General features: G+C 43.9%; 2 protein-coding genes across 2 annotated transcripts; one reads left to right on the plus strand and one right to left on the minus strand.

The window, feature by feature from the left end:
• Nucleotides 1–470: 470 nt before the first annotated feature.
• Nucleotides 471–1,626, minus strand: LOC101121728 (late cornified envelope protein 3B-like). The gene is made up of 2 exons (XM_012181512.4): nt 1,580–1,626; nt 471–1,033 (listed from the first exon to the last, which is right to left on the minus strand). Exon 2 carries the CDS (start codon nt 1,010–1,012, stop codon nt 749–751), a length of 264 nt encoding a protein of 87 aa, XP_012036902.3. The 5' UTR covers nt 1,013–1,033; nt 1,580–1,626; the 3' UTR covers nt 471–748.
• Nucleotides 1,627–11,717: 10,091 nt separating this feature from the next.
• On the plus strand, nt 11,718–12,803 carry LOC101121986 (late cornified envelope protein 3B-like). Its single transcript, XM_004002513.5, has 2 exons — nt 11,718–11,764; nt 12,249–12,803. The coding sequence occupies exon 2, from the start codon at nt 12,270–12,272 to the stop codon at nt 12,531–12,533; it is 264 nt and encodes an 87-aa protein (XP_004002562.1). The 5' UTR covers nt 11,718–11,764; nt 12,249–12,269; the 3' UTR covers nt 12,534–12,803.
• The last annotated feature ends 3,275 nt before the right edge of the window (nt 12,804–16,078 follow it).

Here is a 16,078-nt window from a genome sequence, read left to right on the forward strand (position 1 = left end):
AGCGCCCTGTCTCATGCATCAAACCTGGACTGGTGATCTGTTTCACATATGGTAATATACATCTTTCAATGCTATTCTCTCACATCATCCCACCCTTGTCTTCTCCCACAGAGTCCAAAAGTCTGTTCACTTTCGTTGCCTCTGGAGTCACTGTTTCTTTATTTAGGACTCAGAAACAGCTTATTAAAATAACAGAACTCCCATATCACACCCTGGCAATTCCCAGGTTGTATCAGGACCCATTGCAGGTTTCGAGGGAAGTTAGTCCTTTCACTGAGAGGTGCAGGACCTAAACCAATAGGTCTCCATTCCAGCTGAAAACTCATGGTCCTTCATGAATGGAGGCGGAAATGAACTGCTCTCTTCTCCTGATCCAGAGCTCAGATTCTGCCTCCAGAACATTGTGTGGATTGTGTTGGCCACCGGGGGATCTGGGGAGGGACAGAGTGAAATGACACATGAGCCACCTGGAAATGAGGAAGAAAAGCTTTATTTTTTTCACAGGGTCAGGCACAGGCTCTGCTGATCATCAGCAGGTGCAGGAGGTGGGGACCTGTGAGATCCTGGAGATCAGACAGAAGGAGCCCTCCAGAGAGAGCTCTGAACCCTGTGCAGGAGCATCTCCTGGCTCAGTCTGGGCGAATGAGAATGGGGTGTCCAGGAAAGGATGTCTCAGGCTGGGGCTTTTCCTTGGCACTTGGGTCCTTGTTTCCTCTGAAATCACATGTGTCAACATCAGGAGGCCCGGTCAGCAGCAGCCTCCAGATCCCTGGCCACAGCCAGAGCGCCTGGACTGCAGACCACCATCACCATCACAGGAGTTGGAGCTCTGGCGCCGGCAGCGGTGGGACCTGCGGTGCCTGTGGAGGCCCAGGCAGCAGCCACCCTCAGAGCTGGGGGCGCAGCTTGAGGAGGTGGGAGGCAGACACTGTGCTGGGCTTTTTGGGGGACACTTGGGGGAGGGGCACTTGGGAGGGGGCTGGCACTGCTGCTGGTTCTGCTGGCAGGACATCTCGGCAGGAGGTCAGTGAGCCTGGGCAAAACAAAATCACCTTGTCAGCCTGGAATCCACAGTCCAGTGTTTCCCCACTCTTGGTTTCCTGATCCCTCTCTTGTCAGGCCAGCTGCTTCTTAAGACAGGGCCGCAGGAGGGAGAGGAACACTGATGTGGAGTTAATTTGATCATGCAAGTTGCCTCCTATGTTGCTCTCCGCCCAGGATCCCATGGTGCCAATCTAACTGAGCATCCAGACTTTTGTATCTCAAAGGAAACACACAAGGGATGTACCCATTTGAGGAAAGTATTCTGAAAAGTGATTATCACAGGAACCGTGTGTAGACATGAATAGAAAGAGCATGGGAAGTGTCATGAGCTCCTGTGAATTTGCAGTTCCCAGAATTCTTGTCTCATCCCAAAGGAACTCCTTCCTGACTCTTACATCACACCCCTGGCTACCTTCTCTGCAACCATTCTTCTGGGATTTCATTTCAGGCCCTTTTGGTTTCCACTTTTCTGCTATGATCTCAGGGTTCCTTTCCAGCATCTCGGGTAGAGTTCCATTCCCTGCTGGATACTCACCAGGTGCCAGGAAGGAGGAGAAGTCTGTTTCTGAGGAGGCTGTGAATGGAGAGCTCAGGGCAAGAGCCCTTTTATCCTGTGCTGCGTGTGTGATACATGACTTGAGCATGCTGCTGCTTTCACAATCCAGGGGAGGGTGACAGTCTGGCATGTTCCCAGGACTAGACCTCAAGCCCTTTTCCTGGGCACTTACATAATGTCCACCTAAGGAGTTTCCATCAAGAAGTGTGGTGACTGTCCACACACCTCCTGCTAGGGCAGCTAGGAGCCTGGCAACCTTCCTTCCTTCCTTCATTGTTTCAGACCATCTGCCTCCATTCAGATTCTGACTCACCTTCTTTCCTGGGAATAGGTACAGTGATGGAAGAATTCTGTTTTGTTTTGTTATCCCCCTACCCCACCTCCCTCCGCTGCCATGTGGCTGGTGGGATCCTAGTTCCCTGACTAGGGATTGAACCTGTGTCCCTGTTTTGGAAGCTCAGAGTCTCAACCACTAGACTGCCAGGGAAATCCCAGAATAATTGTTATTGGATCATGAGTCTACCAAGACAGACACACAGACAGACAAATTAATAGATCATAGAAAAAATTCCAAGTGGACCATGTTTCCTGGCTGCCCCAGTGACCAGGACCTTCAGAATAATCCACTGCTGCCTCCTGAGCTCCTTGCAGTGAGATACAGGCATGGGAAGGGGACTGACTGTACCTGTATCCTGTCTAGGAGAAGTGAGCCCCTCTGGTGACCTCATGGCACCAGGCAGCAGCAGGCAGCTTCATGCATGGGAGCAGAGCCAAATTAGGTGTTGATGGACAAATAAACAAATTGACCTGAGCTGAAAAAAAGTTGTTGGTGCAATCATCTGAACTCAAAACTATTTGCACACTTAAGGAGGGAGATGGGAGGGATGTTCAAGAGGGAGGGGACATAAAAAATAAAAAGAGATCTGATATAACATCTGCAAGGGCACAGGTCAATCATGCATACATTAAAATTAATGTAAAATGAGAAATAAAACTCTATATGGTTAAAAAATTACTATTTGCACACTTAACTCTATTTTACTATCTACCATTAAAATATATAATTAAGGCTGTAAGCTTTAATAATCCATAGCTAATTTAAACAAGTTTTGCTATTATAATAATATTATATCATGGTCCTATACTTTCTTACAGGGCTTCCCAGGTGGTGCTAGTGGTAAGGAGCTTGGCTGTTGATGCAGGAGACATAAGAGACTTGGGTTTGATCCCTGGGTCCAGAAGATCCCCTGGAGGAGGGCCTGGAAACCCACTCCAGTACTCTTGCCTGGAGAATCTCATGGACAGAGGAGCCTACCAGGCTATAGCCCATAGGGTTGCAGAGAGTCAGACACAACTTAAGCGACTTAGCACACATATTTTCTTACAGAGAAGAACGTTCATGGCCTATTAACTAGCAAAAAGCAGGTGATAAAGCAGTGCACATGGTTAAGTGATTTTTTTTTTTTTTTTTGGCCATGCCTGGCAGCATACAGGATCTTAGTTCCCTGACTAGGTATCAAACCCATGTCCCCTGGATTAGATCGGAGTCTTAACCATTGGACTGCCAGAGAAGTCCCAATTAAGTGAGATTTTGAATGAAGTCTTTTTGTAGAGGAAGGTCTGTTATTCTATATGACCATTAAAACCTCTAGGAATGGCTTCCTGCCTTTAGAAAATTTTGTTTTTCTCCCTCTACTCAACACTCACCCAACACTAAAGCCTAGGACACCTGTACAGTATTTCAAGACCCTGTGCAGGAAGGACTTGGCATGGAGTGGACCTTCAGAGTGTTAGCCCAGGATGGAGTTGGTGAAGATGGTGTGGAGGGAATTGTGGCCTCACTGACCTTCTCCTGTCTCCAGAGTGAGGTTCCTGACAGCCCTGAGGCCTTGCTTTCAGTCCCAGCCTCCCTTTCAGTTTGACCACTATTTGCCTCACTTCACTGAGAGCCCTACAACTGGATACTGGGTTGCAAAGGGGAAAATATGAGCTATGAAAAGAGGCATTATTTTTTCTGTTGGACTCCATGGTGAGGATGCAGAAAGAGAAGATAGAAGGCAACTCATATTCATTTTCATCAGCTTTTTTGGATGGGGAATCCCTTCAGTAATGCCATAAACTATGGCTACTCTCCCTCCTGGTGCACTGGGGAAGTCTTACTATACAACTTGTGTCCCAGCGTGATTACTCAGTCATGTCCTAATTTGTGGCATAATATAGAGATAAGTAGTCAGCCTAAAGGAAGTGGTGCTAACATCACTCCTGGGGTTCCTCTGAAGGTCCAAATTGACCTTGGGGGATGACCCGGAGGGGGATGTCCCCCGCTGTTTCTTCTCCTGCAGACCAGATTCTCCTATTAGTAGCCCTCCTTCTTCCTGAATATTTCTTCTCATCTAGTCATTAATCCCCAAGTTTCTACATTCAATAGACTTTAATGGTGTGTCAGCTGTGGGTCAGGGACTGGTCTCAGCACTGGGAGTACAGCTATGAAGGAAACATAGCCTGCCCTCACAGGATTGCCAGTCTAGCAGAGAGGAGGGACACCATGATGAATTATAACTGTCTATAGATTAAAGAGAGATTGTAGGTGCTGTGGCAGGTATAAGGATAAGGCCTGAATCAGTCCAAGCTTCAGACCTCTGCAAAATGTGAATAGTTTTCCTCTTTGACTTGTTCAATAGAAGCAAGTACAAGGCTCTTTTTGGTCCAAATGAGTACAATCTCTATCTCGAGTCATTAGCCAACAACAGCTGAAAGGTAATAGTAATCTCAGTGGTGGAATAAGTTCCAAAACTTCTGGGTGGCTTTCAGTGTAAAGATTTCTCCATCTTCCTTAAAATGTAAGTGGGGACTCCCCTGGTGGTCCAGTGACTAAGACTCCACATTCCCAATGCAGGGGCCTGGGTTCAATCCCTGGTCAGGGAACTATATCCCACATGCTGCAGCTAAAGATCCTGAATGCCTAAACTAAAACCCAGCACAGCCAAATAAATCAATAAATATTTTTAAAAACATCAGTGGACTTCTCTCTGGTTTCCTCCAGGCTCCATCCCTCGTTCCTTGTCTTATGGGCACCTGGTTTAGTCCTGGAGTTGCTGCTCTCCCATTTTATATCCACCTCAGGGAGGAAATCCCTCTTCACAGCCCCTTACATTTCTCCCAAACAGGCCTTCAGATGGAGCAGATGTCCTTGATGATGGAGGAATGGCTGTGAGGCCATTAGGACAGTTCTGTGAGGACCAATGTGAGTAGCTCATCTTCAGGAGCTGGGCATCCTGCAGTGTGGAGCTACCAGAGAGAATGCACTTTACTTCTGATGCTTCTTCCTTAAAATGCAGTTGGAAGCATTAAATCTCAATTCATCAATCAAGTCCATCATCTTACATAAGAAATGAAACAAAGACAAACTTCTTCCTTCTTTCAGGGATGGGACCAGGAGGTGACAGAACTGTGTGAAGCTTCTGTGACCAGTGGCTCAATTTCTTTTAGGGAAAATGGTGCAAAGGAGTGTGAAAATGCCTCCCAATCTTCTAATTGAGGATATTTCTTCCTAGATTCCACATATCAAATTTCCTCCCCAGATGGTGTCTGACACTTTGAGGATGTAAAATGCGTCCTCATATGGAAATATTGAAAATATTCCATTGGATTAAGACCTTAAAATGATATTGGTTTGGGATTTTTCTTAGTGTTGTATATATTTTTTATTGTTTTGGTTTTACTTTTTAGTTTAACTCTCATTTTATATTGGAGTAGAGTTGATTTACAATGTTGTGTTAGTTTCATTTATACACATATTTATTCTTTTTCAGGTTCTTTTCTCATATAGGTTATTACAGAATATTCGAGCCCCAGCCCTAAAACCATTGCATCTAAATATCCTTAACTTCTAAAGAGCGCATTGGAAGAGTCCCAGATTTCCTCTATGTATATTAAGAAACTGTAGAAGTATCTCTCCCATTAACACTGTCATATGAAAATAGAATGCCAGGAATTTTATGAGAAATGTCAGAACAGAGGATGATTTTCCCAGCAGACTGTCAAGGAGGATGGACATCAAGGATGTGAGCTGGATCAGGACAGGATGAGCTGGGTGGATATGCGGTGATGAGAGCTGTCAGACTGGCTGGTATGGCCATGTGACACTCACCTTTGGAAATTCCAGGAAATAGCGTGGAGACACTTTGTGACTGTTTAGATGGTCATTTCCATATACTGTTATTTGGCCAAATGTATGTATTATAGTCTTATCTTGTACTCACAGGCTGAAAAAAACAGCTGATATTTAGATTATACATTACATGAGATACTCATAATTTGTAAAATTATGTGTCTTTTGGTAAATGTAAAAAAAAAAAATACAGACAGTCCAGCAATGCTAAGGAGAATATTGAAATAGTTGAGACATTATTGCATTCACATCAGACTAAAGGGAAAATAAAAACATATTATCATCTCAATAAATGCAGAGAAAGCATTTGAAAAAAATCCAACGTCAATTCATGATTTTTTTTTTAAATCTTTGAGAAAGACAATGAATCTTGTAGGGATTCCTTGGGAACATCCCCAACTTTATAAAGAGCATCCTCAACTTCACAATATTTTCATACTTGATATAGACAATGAATGTTTTTCTCCTAAAATCAGGAACAAGGCAAGGGTAGATCTATGGAAAAGAACATAGGGTTCAAAAATAGACCCAGTATAGAGGATTAATTTATTTTAAACAAAGGTACAGAGGTGATTGAATGGAGGAAGGACAGTCATTTCAACAAATGATGTTGAAACACTTGGCCATCTCTGTGTTAAAAAAGAATTAAAATTTACTTTATGCTATACACAAAAATTAACTCAACAAGGATATTAAACCAAAATGTAAAACATAAAACTTCTAAAGTAAAACATAATAGATGATCTCTTATGACATCGGGTTACACAAACATTTTTTAGATATGGCAAAAAAGGAGTCATTGAAAAAGAAAACCTTGATAAATTGAACTTTACCAAAATTAAAAACTTTAACTTTTCAAAAGACATTGTTAGGAAAATGCAAAGAAAACTCAGAGACTTGGGGAAAATATTTGCAGAACATATCTTACGGAGTTATGTCTAGGATATAAAAAAAATACTTGAAAACTAAAAATAAGAAAACAGAAAATAGACATTCATATCAATAAAGAAAATGCATGGATGGCAAATAAGCACAAGAAAAGACACTGAACATCATTTGTCATTAAGGAAATGCAGATTAAAAGCAAAATGAGATACCACTCTATACACATTAGAAGGGTTAAAAAAAATAACTGACAATACCGCATACTATGAAGGATGTGGAGCATTTAGAGCTCTTAGACATTGCTGGTGACAATGGAAAATTATACAACCAATTTGGAAAATAGTTTGCCAGTATCTCATAAATAGAAATGTATACTCACCATTTGCCCCAGAGCCATATTCTTAGGTAACTGGCCAATAAGAAATAAAATTTATGTTCAGAGAAAAACCTGTAAGTCAATGTTTATAGTGGCTTTGTTTGTGATTGCCCTGAATTGCAAATAAACCAAGTGTCCTTCAACTGGTGAATGGATTAAAAATCCGATACATCCATGCAGTGGAATGCTACTTAGCAGTAAAAAAGGAATGAGCTACTACTATATGAAACAAAAGAAATGAATTTTAAATACATTTTTCTATGTGAAAGAAGTCAGGCTTTCAATGTCACCCGTGGTGGATTCATGTCAAAGTATGGCAAAACCAATACAATATTGTAAAGTAATTAGCCTCCAATAAATAAATACATTTAAAAAATCAATGTCTCATATTATATAGTTCTAATTATATACCAACAAAGGTCTGTCTAGTCAAAGCTTTTTTTCTTCCAGTAGTCACGTATGGATATGAAAGTTGGACTATAAAGAAAGCTGAGTGTCAAAGAATTGATACTTTTGAACTGTGGTGTTGGAGAAGACTCTTAAGAATCGTTGGACAGTAAGGCGGATCCAACCAGTCCATCCTAAAGGAAATCAGTCCTGAATATTCATTGGAAGGACTGAGGCTAAAGCTGAAACTCCAATACTTTTGCCATCTGATGCAAAGAACTGACTCATTGGAAAAGGCCCTGATGCTGGGAAAGATTGAGGGTGGGAGGAGAAGGGGACGACAGAGGATGAGATGGTTGGTTGGCATCACCAACTCAATGGACATGAGTTTGTGTAAGCTCTGAGAGTTGGTGATGAACAGATAGGTGTGCTGTAGTCCATGGGGTCGCAAAGAGTTGGACACGACTGAGTGACTGAACTGAACTGAGTTATATGACATCCTGGAAAAGATAAAACTATAAAGACTAACAATAGATTGGTGGTTGCCCAGGGTTGGGATGGGGGAGGGGATATATTGGGGCGATGGACTTGTTCCATGTCTTAATTGTTGCAGCAGTTGCCTGACAGCAGTTATCTGTTAGTTAAAGCCCATGGAATTGTATACTCCAATGAGTGATTTTTTTAGAGTGTGTAACATACACCTTGACTTACCTGGTGGCTCAGTGGAAAAGAATCCTTCTGCCAAGGCAGAAATTCAGGTTCAAACCCTTGGTTGGGAGGATCCCCAGGGGAAGAAAATGGTGACTCACTTCAGTATTCTTGCCTGGAGAGTGTGGACGGAGGAGCTTGGTGGGCTATAGCCCATGGGGTCGCAAAGAGTCAGATACGACTTAGTGACTAAACAACAACAAAATATACCTCAAGGAATCTGACTTAATAATAGAAAAAATTTAAAACAGTACTTTTTAGGAATATATACAAATGTGACAAATATATATTAAAAGGGAAGAAAGAAGGAACATTAAGCACAAAATTCAGGATTTTGGTCATGTCAGTTGGCTGGGACATGGGATGACAGAGAACTCAGTAGGTCCATGTAATTTACTATAAAGTTATTATTTCACTTAGGTGGTAGACTTTTGTATGTTTTTATTTAAGTGATTGATAGATAAATTAAGAGGGAACATATGTGGACCAATGACCAGCATACATTAAAAACCAAGGATTATTGTTCCAGTCTACACCTAATATCTGATAATAAGAAAACTAAAGGACATAAACTCCAAGGAGAAATACCTTCCCAGGATACCACTTTGGGCCTTACTTTTTTCATCTTCCCCTTTTCACAACATCAGTCATAAATTGCCTATGAGAAGGGCTACTCTTTGCTTGTTTATTTATTACTAATATGCGTGGCTCAGAAGGCTTGCTTTGGAGCTGGACCTCAGATAAAGCACTTCCTGCTCCAGAGCTCACATACACATTACTAGGTCACAAGATCCTCATTTTAGGCCAACCAGGTCAGTTTCTTCTCCATGTTAGTTTCTTCTCCATGAGAATCTGACATCTTCACAGTAAAGCATCTTTGAAGTCAATACATGCTTTGAGCTGTGAATTCAAGTGTCTTCCTTGGTTTTCTTAGGCTCATTGTGGACTCTGCTCTGAGAAGGAAAGCACTGGTTGTGAGGTGGGGGAGGTTCCAGGAGAATGTGCATGCTCAGACATGTCTGACTCTTTGCAGCCTGTAGCCCACCAGGCTCCTCTGTCCATGAGATTTCCCAGGCAAGAATACTGGAGTGGATTGCCATCCCTCCTCCAGGGGGTCTTCACCACCCAGGGATCTAGCCCGCGTCTCCTATGCCTCCTGCAGTGGCGGGCGAATTCTTTATCACTGAGCCACCTGGCAAGGTTCCAGGAGGGAGGTGTGAAATTAAAGAGCTCCATCACAAAGAGGAAGAGAATGGGCACATCAGGAGACAGGGACTAAGACAGGGACTCGGGGTGGGGCCGGGAGGAAGCCGGCTACCAGTCAGCTGGTGATGCACCAGGACCAGAAAGCAGCTCTATTAGCAGGTTCTGAAATGATCTGAGTCACATTGACTGGGGACAAGTGTTACACCCAAAGTGTAGCCCCACAGCAACACAGAGCCACACATTGCTGGGATAAAACATGGCCTCTGTGCTTATTTCTAGAAAAGCATACTGTATGAAAAAATAAGTAGCTCCCTTCTGCAGCTAGATTTGGACCCTAAGACTTAAGTCAGTTCTCCTCCCTTCTACCTACACATTTTGCCTTAGGAGGTTTTTTATGAGCCTCATTTGATATCATAGACCTTATAGTGGTAAAGTGAAAGTGTTAGTTGCTCAGTTGTGTCTGACTCTTTGTGACCCCATGGACAGTAGCCTGCCAGGTTCCTCTGTCCACGGAATTCTCCAGGCAAGAATACTGGAGTGGGTAGCCATTCTCTTCTCCAGGGGATCTTCCTGAAATATATTTTTAGTGTTCACTCTAACTGGGATATCGGGTTGAAAATATACAACAGCCCCCCAGTCCAGGACCATTTATGTTCTCACAAGTATCCTGAAAGAACTTTTGGAACCACTGATTCAAAACAAGTAAATTGTACATTGATGAGAGAAAGGACACCGTAGCCTTTGCTATTAATTTTGTGTCTATAAACAGGTAGCTAGTCCTTCAAGCTTGTAAGAAATTGGAATGCAATGTGATACATTTGCTATAATAAAGTTTTATGTAATTTTATTTAATTAAATTTAAGTATGTGAATGCTGAAGTGTCAATGATAAATTTATTTTTGGTAAGTGTAGTATAATATATTTTTCATATTGGAGATACAGTTTGATGAGGAATAGATATGTATTGTCACCAGTAAATTCAATGGGGAAATAGCACTCAGACGGGAAAGCATCTGCCTGCAATGTAGGAGACCCCAGTTGGATCCCTGGGTTGGGAAGCTCCCCTGGAGAAGAGAATGGCTACCCAATCCAGCATTCTTGCCTGGAGAATTCCTTGGACAGAGGAACCTGTCAGGCTACTGTCCATGGGGTCACAAAGAGTCAGACATGACTGAGCAACCAACACTTTCACTTCAGCCATTATAAGGTCTATGATATCAAATGAGGTTCATATAAAACCTCCACCATGGTCAATCTTTAAATTACCAACCGTTTTTTGTAAAATGGTTCATTATTATCATTTGCACAGTTTTCCTTCCCTTAGCTCTTCCAACATCTGAACCACTTTCTTCTATTAGCTTCTACGGTGTTAGAATCGATAGTGCACATTGGCATGGACACAACAGAGCCTCAGTGAAGAGTGGACTTTGCCCCATCTCCCCTTCTCCTCCTTCTTCTTAATAATATCAATTGTGAATCTCGTCACATCTAGAGCTGTAGGCCCCTTCTTAGTGGGACTTGACTACTGCTGCCCATGCTGCCACATGGGATAGTAAGGTTCTCTTAGGAACCTGTCTATCTTAGACAAGAACTGGCTCCCACCTCCATCCCTTACCCTACACATCTTCCATCTCCCTCAGGACAATGACCTTGACCAGCTGTCACCAGACTTCAGAGAACACTGGAGTCTCCATTACCCTTTGGGACTTGCAGTGCAATGTGGGGACAAGGGGGATGGACTATCACAAGCTAAAATCTTAGGCTTGAGGTCTTTGTAAACACATCTGTGATAGCACATATCTCAATAGATCAATATACTTATTTGTCTAGGGACATTCCTGGCCACGCAGAGGTTAGGACTTCACTTTACAATACAGGAGGTGAGGGTTCAATCCCTGATCAGGGAGCTAAGATTTCATATGCCTTGTGCCCAAAAAACCAAAACATGAAACAGAAGCAACTTTGTAACAAATTCAATAAAGACTTTTAGAAATTATTTTAAAATATATATTTACTTCTCTGTGTCATGATCTATTTAACCTGTGAGATAATCAGAGAAGAAATATGTCATACATCTCTCTATATTATTCTTGTCAAATGAAGTAAAATGGACAGAGCTTGGTCTAGGAATGGAAGTGAATGAATGACTAAAGACATAGCGATAGGTCCAGAGCAGATCTGAGTAGCAAGCGGTTCAGCAGTCACAGGGACATCCTGGTTCCACCTTAGTAGAATTTTAGATTCATGCCCAGGAAGACACGAGGCAAGCACGTAGGAAGTGTGTGTTGTCATTGCCCTCCCCCTTGTTGTGAAAGCAGCAGGATGCTCGGGCCGTGCATCACACACCCAGCACAGGATAAAAGGGCTTCTGCTCTGAACTGCGCATCCACAGCCTACTCAGGAGCATCCTTCTCCTGCCTCCACTGCAACGGTGAGTGACTGGAGGGGACAGAGCCTCAGCTAGGACTGTGGGGGAGACAAACTCAGGGTTGGTGGGGAAGAGGAAAGCAGAGGTGTCTGTGGAGGCAGCAAGAATCAGACTTTGAGGGGCAACTGGGGACAGGGGACAGTGAGCAACGACCTGTGTGGGAGGCATTGGGGTCTGGGACACATGACTCTCAGCACCACCCCCACGCTTCATCCTGAAACACACATGTACCCAGAGACATCCTCCACGGGTCACTTCCCAGTGGGGTGTGTTTCTCTCCGTGTTTCTATGGGACCCACTTAGAGGATGACAGCATGGTTCTGCAAGTAGAGAGTGAGATCCATTGAGATCAATTTCCACTTTCCTCCTGAACATCACAGCTCAGGAGGCAGCTGGGATTAGGAGCATAGGCCCTAGTAAGACCGCTCACAGGGGAGACAGCGGCCTGGAGCTTGTGCGCTGATCTTTTCTCCTTGAATGTGTCCAGGCTCACTGACCTCCCGCCGAGATGTCCTGCCAGCAGAACCAGCAGCAGTGCCAGCCCCCTCCCAAGTGCCCCTCCCCCAAGTGTCCCCCAAAGAGCCCAGCACAGTGTCTGCCTCCAGCCTCCTCGGGCTGTGCTCCCCGCTCTGAGGGCAGCTGCTGCCTGGGCCCCCACAGGCGCCCCAGGTCCCACCGCTGCCGGCGCCAGAGCTCCGACTCCTGTGATGGTGACGGTGGTCTGCAGTCCGGGCGCTCTGGCTGTGGCCAGGGATCTGGAGGCTGCTGCTGACCTGGCCTCCTGATGCTGAGACACATGATTTCAGAGGAAACAAGAAGCCAAAAGCCAAGGAAAAGCCCCAGCTTGATGCATCCTTTCTTGGACACCCTGGTATTTGCTTCCCAGGCTGACTAGCTGAAATGTTCACAGCAGGGTGGTACGCTCTCCCTAGAAGGCTCTAAGGTATATTTCCCAGGAGCCCGTGGGCTCCCCTGCTCTGTGCCTCACAATGTTCTCACTGCTGTTTGACCACATAGAGAAATAAAACCTCTTCTCACACCACATGCCTCTCACCTGTCCATTGACTGCTCCACCCAAGGCTGCCCGGTGGGCCCCTCCCTCGGTTCCTGAAGGTCCGGCTTGCCTGCACCAGGGAATGATCCTGGCAGGAACCTGGCACATTAATAGGTCTGCTCTTCCTCACATGGGTTTGTGGGGGTCTCCCAGTGGGAGTTTTGGGGGTGGCAGGTGAGAGAAGAGGAGCTGTCTGGTTGCTGAGAACACTCTCAGAAAAAGGCCATGTATAACATGGGAGAGGAGGGATGAGCTGTCCTCAGAATCCGTTTCTCTGTTGAGGCTAGTGTGAAGGATCAGACATTGAGGAAAATGAGACCAAAGAGGATGGAGGACTTGGAGGCAGAAAGAAAGACCTGGTAGAGAAAGAGCAAGTTCATCTGAAAATAATGAACTTGGGAGAGAGAGATGAACTGGTCAGGCAGTGAACTCTCAAGAAACCCAAAGTGAGGGCTTTCTTGGAAAGAATACATGGGGCATCCAGCAAATGAGAGCCTCTCGGCTTTGAGAAAACAGAAAAAAAGAGGACATGAGAAGCATCTCAGAGGGTTACAGACTGGACGCTTGTACAATTTTTTCAAGAGATTTGATGTAGAATGGAACTCATTTGCATTATTTTTTGGCTATTGAATGCTAGTTTTCAAATCCAATAGTAGTAAAGAATCATTCACTCAGATAACTGGAGTTGATTCTGGCTTCAGCTGTATGCTTTATTCCTGGCCTCTCTAGGATGATAATGATCTCAGAGTGGTCCTGAGACTCTTTACATGGTACCTCCCAAAGACAGCATCCCAAGAGGACCAGGAGGAATCTGTATGACCTTTCATGGTCCAGGCTCAGAAGTTACACAGCATCACTTCTACCATATTCTGTGGGTTAGAGCTGTCATAAGCCTGTCTAGATTCAAGAGGAGGGAATGCAGACTTTATTTCTCAATGAGAAGAAAGTCAAGGAATTTTTAGCTATGTTTTAAAATTATCTCAATGGGTATCTTGACCACTAACTTCACTTCTTTCCAGCTCACATTATCTATTCTTGAAGCCTTAGCATAAATTTTGAAAAGGTTCAAATACTGGCCATAATTACAAAATATTCAAGTTTTAAAGAGAAAGACTGTTCCCACAATCTTTGTGTATCTAGAAAGTTCAGAATCATTATTGCAACAATAATGTCTTATCAAAGACATCCATTTTTACATATGGATAATTCATTACTTCATATTTAAATCATTACTTCATTCTATAAAGTAAAAATTAAATACAATGGGAAAATGTAGCTATTTTCTCCTTCCTTCTGGAAATCTCCAGCCCAGGGACTCCAGGCTCTTGAATCCCATGAGTTCCTCTTAAACACCTTAACTGGGTTACCACAGAGCAACACCTTAGCTCCTGCCCTGTATCAACAGCCATTTTGAAGTCTGAGGACCTTACTCTCTGTCCACAAGTGGTACAAGTGACAATGGCTAGAAGCCTCACTCTTGTCAAATGGGAACTGACGTCCAAAGTCTACGACCTAATTTCCAAGGACTTCCCACACACGTACAGCAAGTACCATTCCAGTTAATGATACTTTCATTTCATGTCAGTCTACACTGCGTCTGTTACACTATAAGCTTCTCAAGGCTGGGAGCTGTGTCTGATACAGTGCTGAGTTCTCTGTGTTCAACACTTTTCTGAAATGTGTACTCAATGCATGTTGTTCGAATGAATGAAGAATTATAAACACCCAGACTTCAAAAGTCCTGAGGGTCAAGGGCAGACATTTGAGCAGCTTAGGGACTACTCAGCTCCCTTCTATCAGAAACACGTCTGGGAATCTACCGAGGGAATGTTGAAGGCCTAGGGCTGGAGAGTTTGAGGATCTGCCACTCAGATGATGACCCTTCACTGTCTCCACTCTCCATGTCAGGTCCCCCTTTTTTCCTCTTAACTATAAATCAAAGGAGGAAAAGAGAAAATCTCGGGGTTGATCAACAGTCTTAATCCAGATCATCTCTGCCCAAAGGCCTTTCTGTTTCCTTGCTGCCTTCAGGCTCCTTACACTGTGGGCTGAGAGTCATAGAGTCAGCATCTGCAAAATGTCATTGAAAGGACAAAAGGACAGAATATGTATGCATGTGTGTGTGTATGTGTGTGCATATATATATATATATATATATATATATATGAACTTAGAACTTCCCCTCAGACCAATTGCTCCTGGAGTCAGGATCAGAAGAGAGATGGGAACTGATTTGGAGTTAAATGTGACTAATGAGTTGTCTTTGTTTCATCTCTCTCCTGGAAGGAAAGAAAGCTGACAGACTTCCAGGTGAGTCTCCAGAGACACTGCATACACCCTACAGATAGAGTGTGAATGGCGCCCCCTGCAGGCAGGCAGTGCACATGACACACAGTTCAGTCCAGTTCAGTTCAGTTCAGCCGCTCAGTCGTGTCCGACTCTTTGCGAACTCATGAATCGCAGCACGTCAGGCCTCCCTGTCCATCACTAACTCCCAGAGTTGACCAAGATTCACGTCCATCGAGTCGGTGATGCCATCCAGCCATCTCCTCCTCTGTCGTCCCCTTCTCCTCCTGCCCCCAATTCCTCCCAGCATCAGGGTCTTTTCCAATGAGTCAACTTTTCGCATGAGGTGGCCAAAGTATTGGAGTTTCAGCTTCAGCATCATTCCTTCTAATGAACACCCAGGACTGATCTCCTCTGGATCTCCTTGCAGTCCAAGGGACTCTCAAGAGTCTTCTCCAACACCACACTTCAAAAGCATCAATTCTTCGGTGCTCAGCCTTCTTCACAGTCCAACTCTCACATCCATACATGACCACTGGAAAACCGTAGCCTTGACTAGATGGACCTTTGTTGGCAAAGTAATGTCTCTACTTTTGAATATGCTATCTAAGTTGGTCATAACTTTCCTTCCAAGGAGTAAGCATCTTTTAATTTCATGGCTGCAATCACCATCTGCAGTGATTTTGGAGCCCCCCAAAATAAAGTCTGACACTGTTTCCACTGTTTCCCCATCTAATTCCCATGAAGTGATGGGACCAGATGCCATGGTCTTCATTTTCTGAATGTTGAGCTTTAAGCTAACTTTTCAGTCTCTTCTTCCACTTTCATCAAGAGGCACTTTAGTCCTTCTTCACTTTCTGCCATAAGGGTGGTGTCATCTGCATATCTGAGGTTATTGATATTTCTCCCAGCAATCTTGATTCCAGCTTGTGCTTCTTCCAGCCTGGCGTTTCTCATGATGTACTCTACATATAAGT

This window comes from Ovis aries, chromosome 1 (assembly GCF_016772045.2).
Source record: "Ovis aries strain OAR_USU_Benz2616 breed Rambouillet chromosome 1, ARS-UI_Ramb_v3.0, whole genome shotgun sequence".
In the NCBI taxonomy this organism is placed as follows: Eukaryota; Metazoa; Chordata; class Mammalia; order Artiodactyla; family Bovidae; genus Ovis; species Ovis aries.

Excerpts from the sequence above, each read along its gene's own strand:
- LOC101121728 (XM_012181512.4), bottom strand. The coding sequence starts at position 1,012 with ATGTCCTGCCAGCAGAACCAGCAGCAGTGCCAGCCCCCTCCCAAGTGC.
- LOC101121986 (XM_004002513.5), top strand. The coding sequence starts at position 12,270 with ATGTCCTGCCAGCAGAACCAGCAGCAGTGCCAGCCCCCTCCCAAGTGC.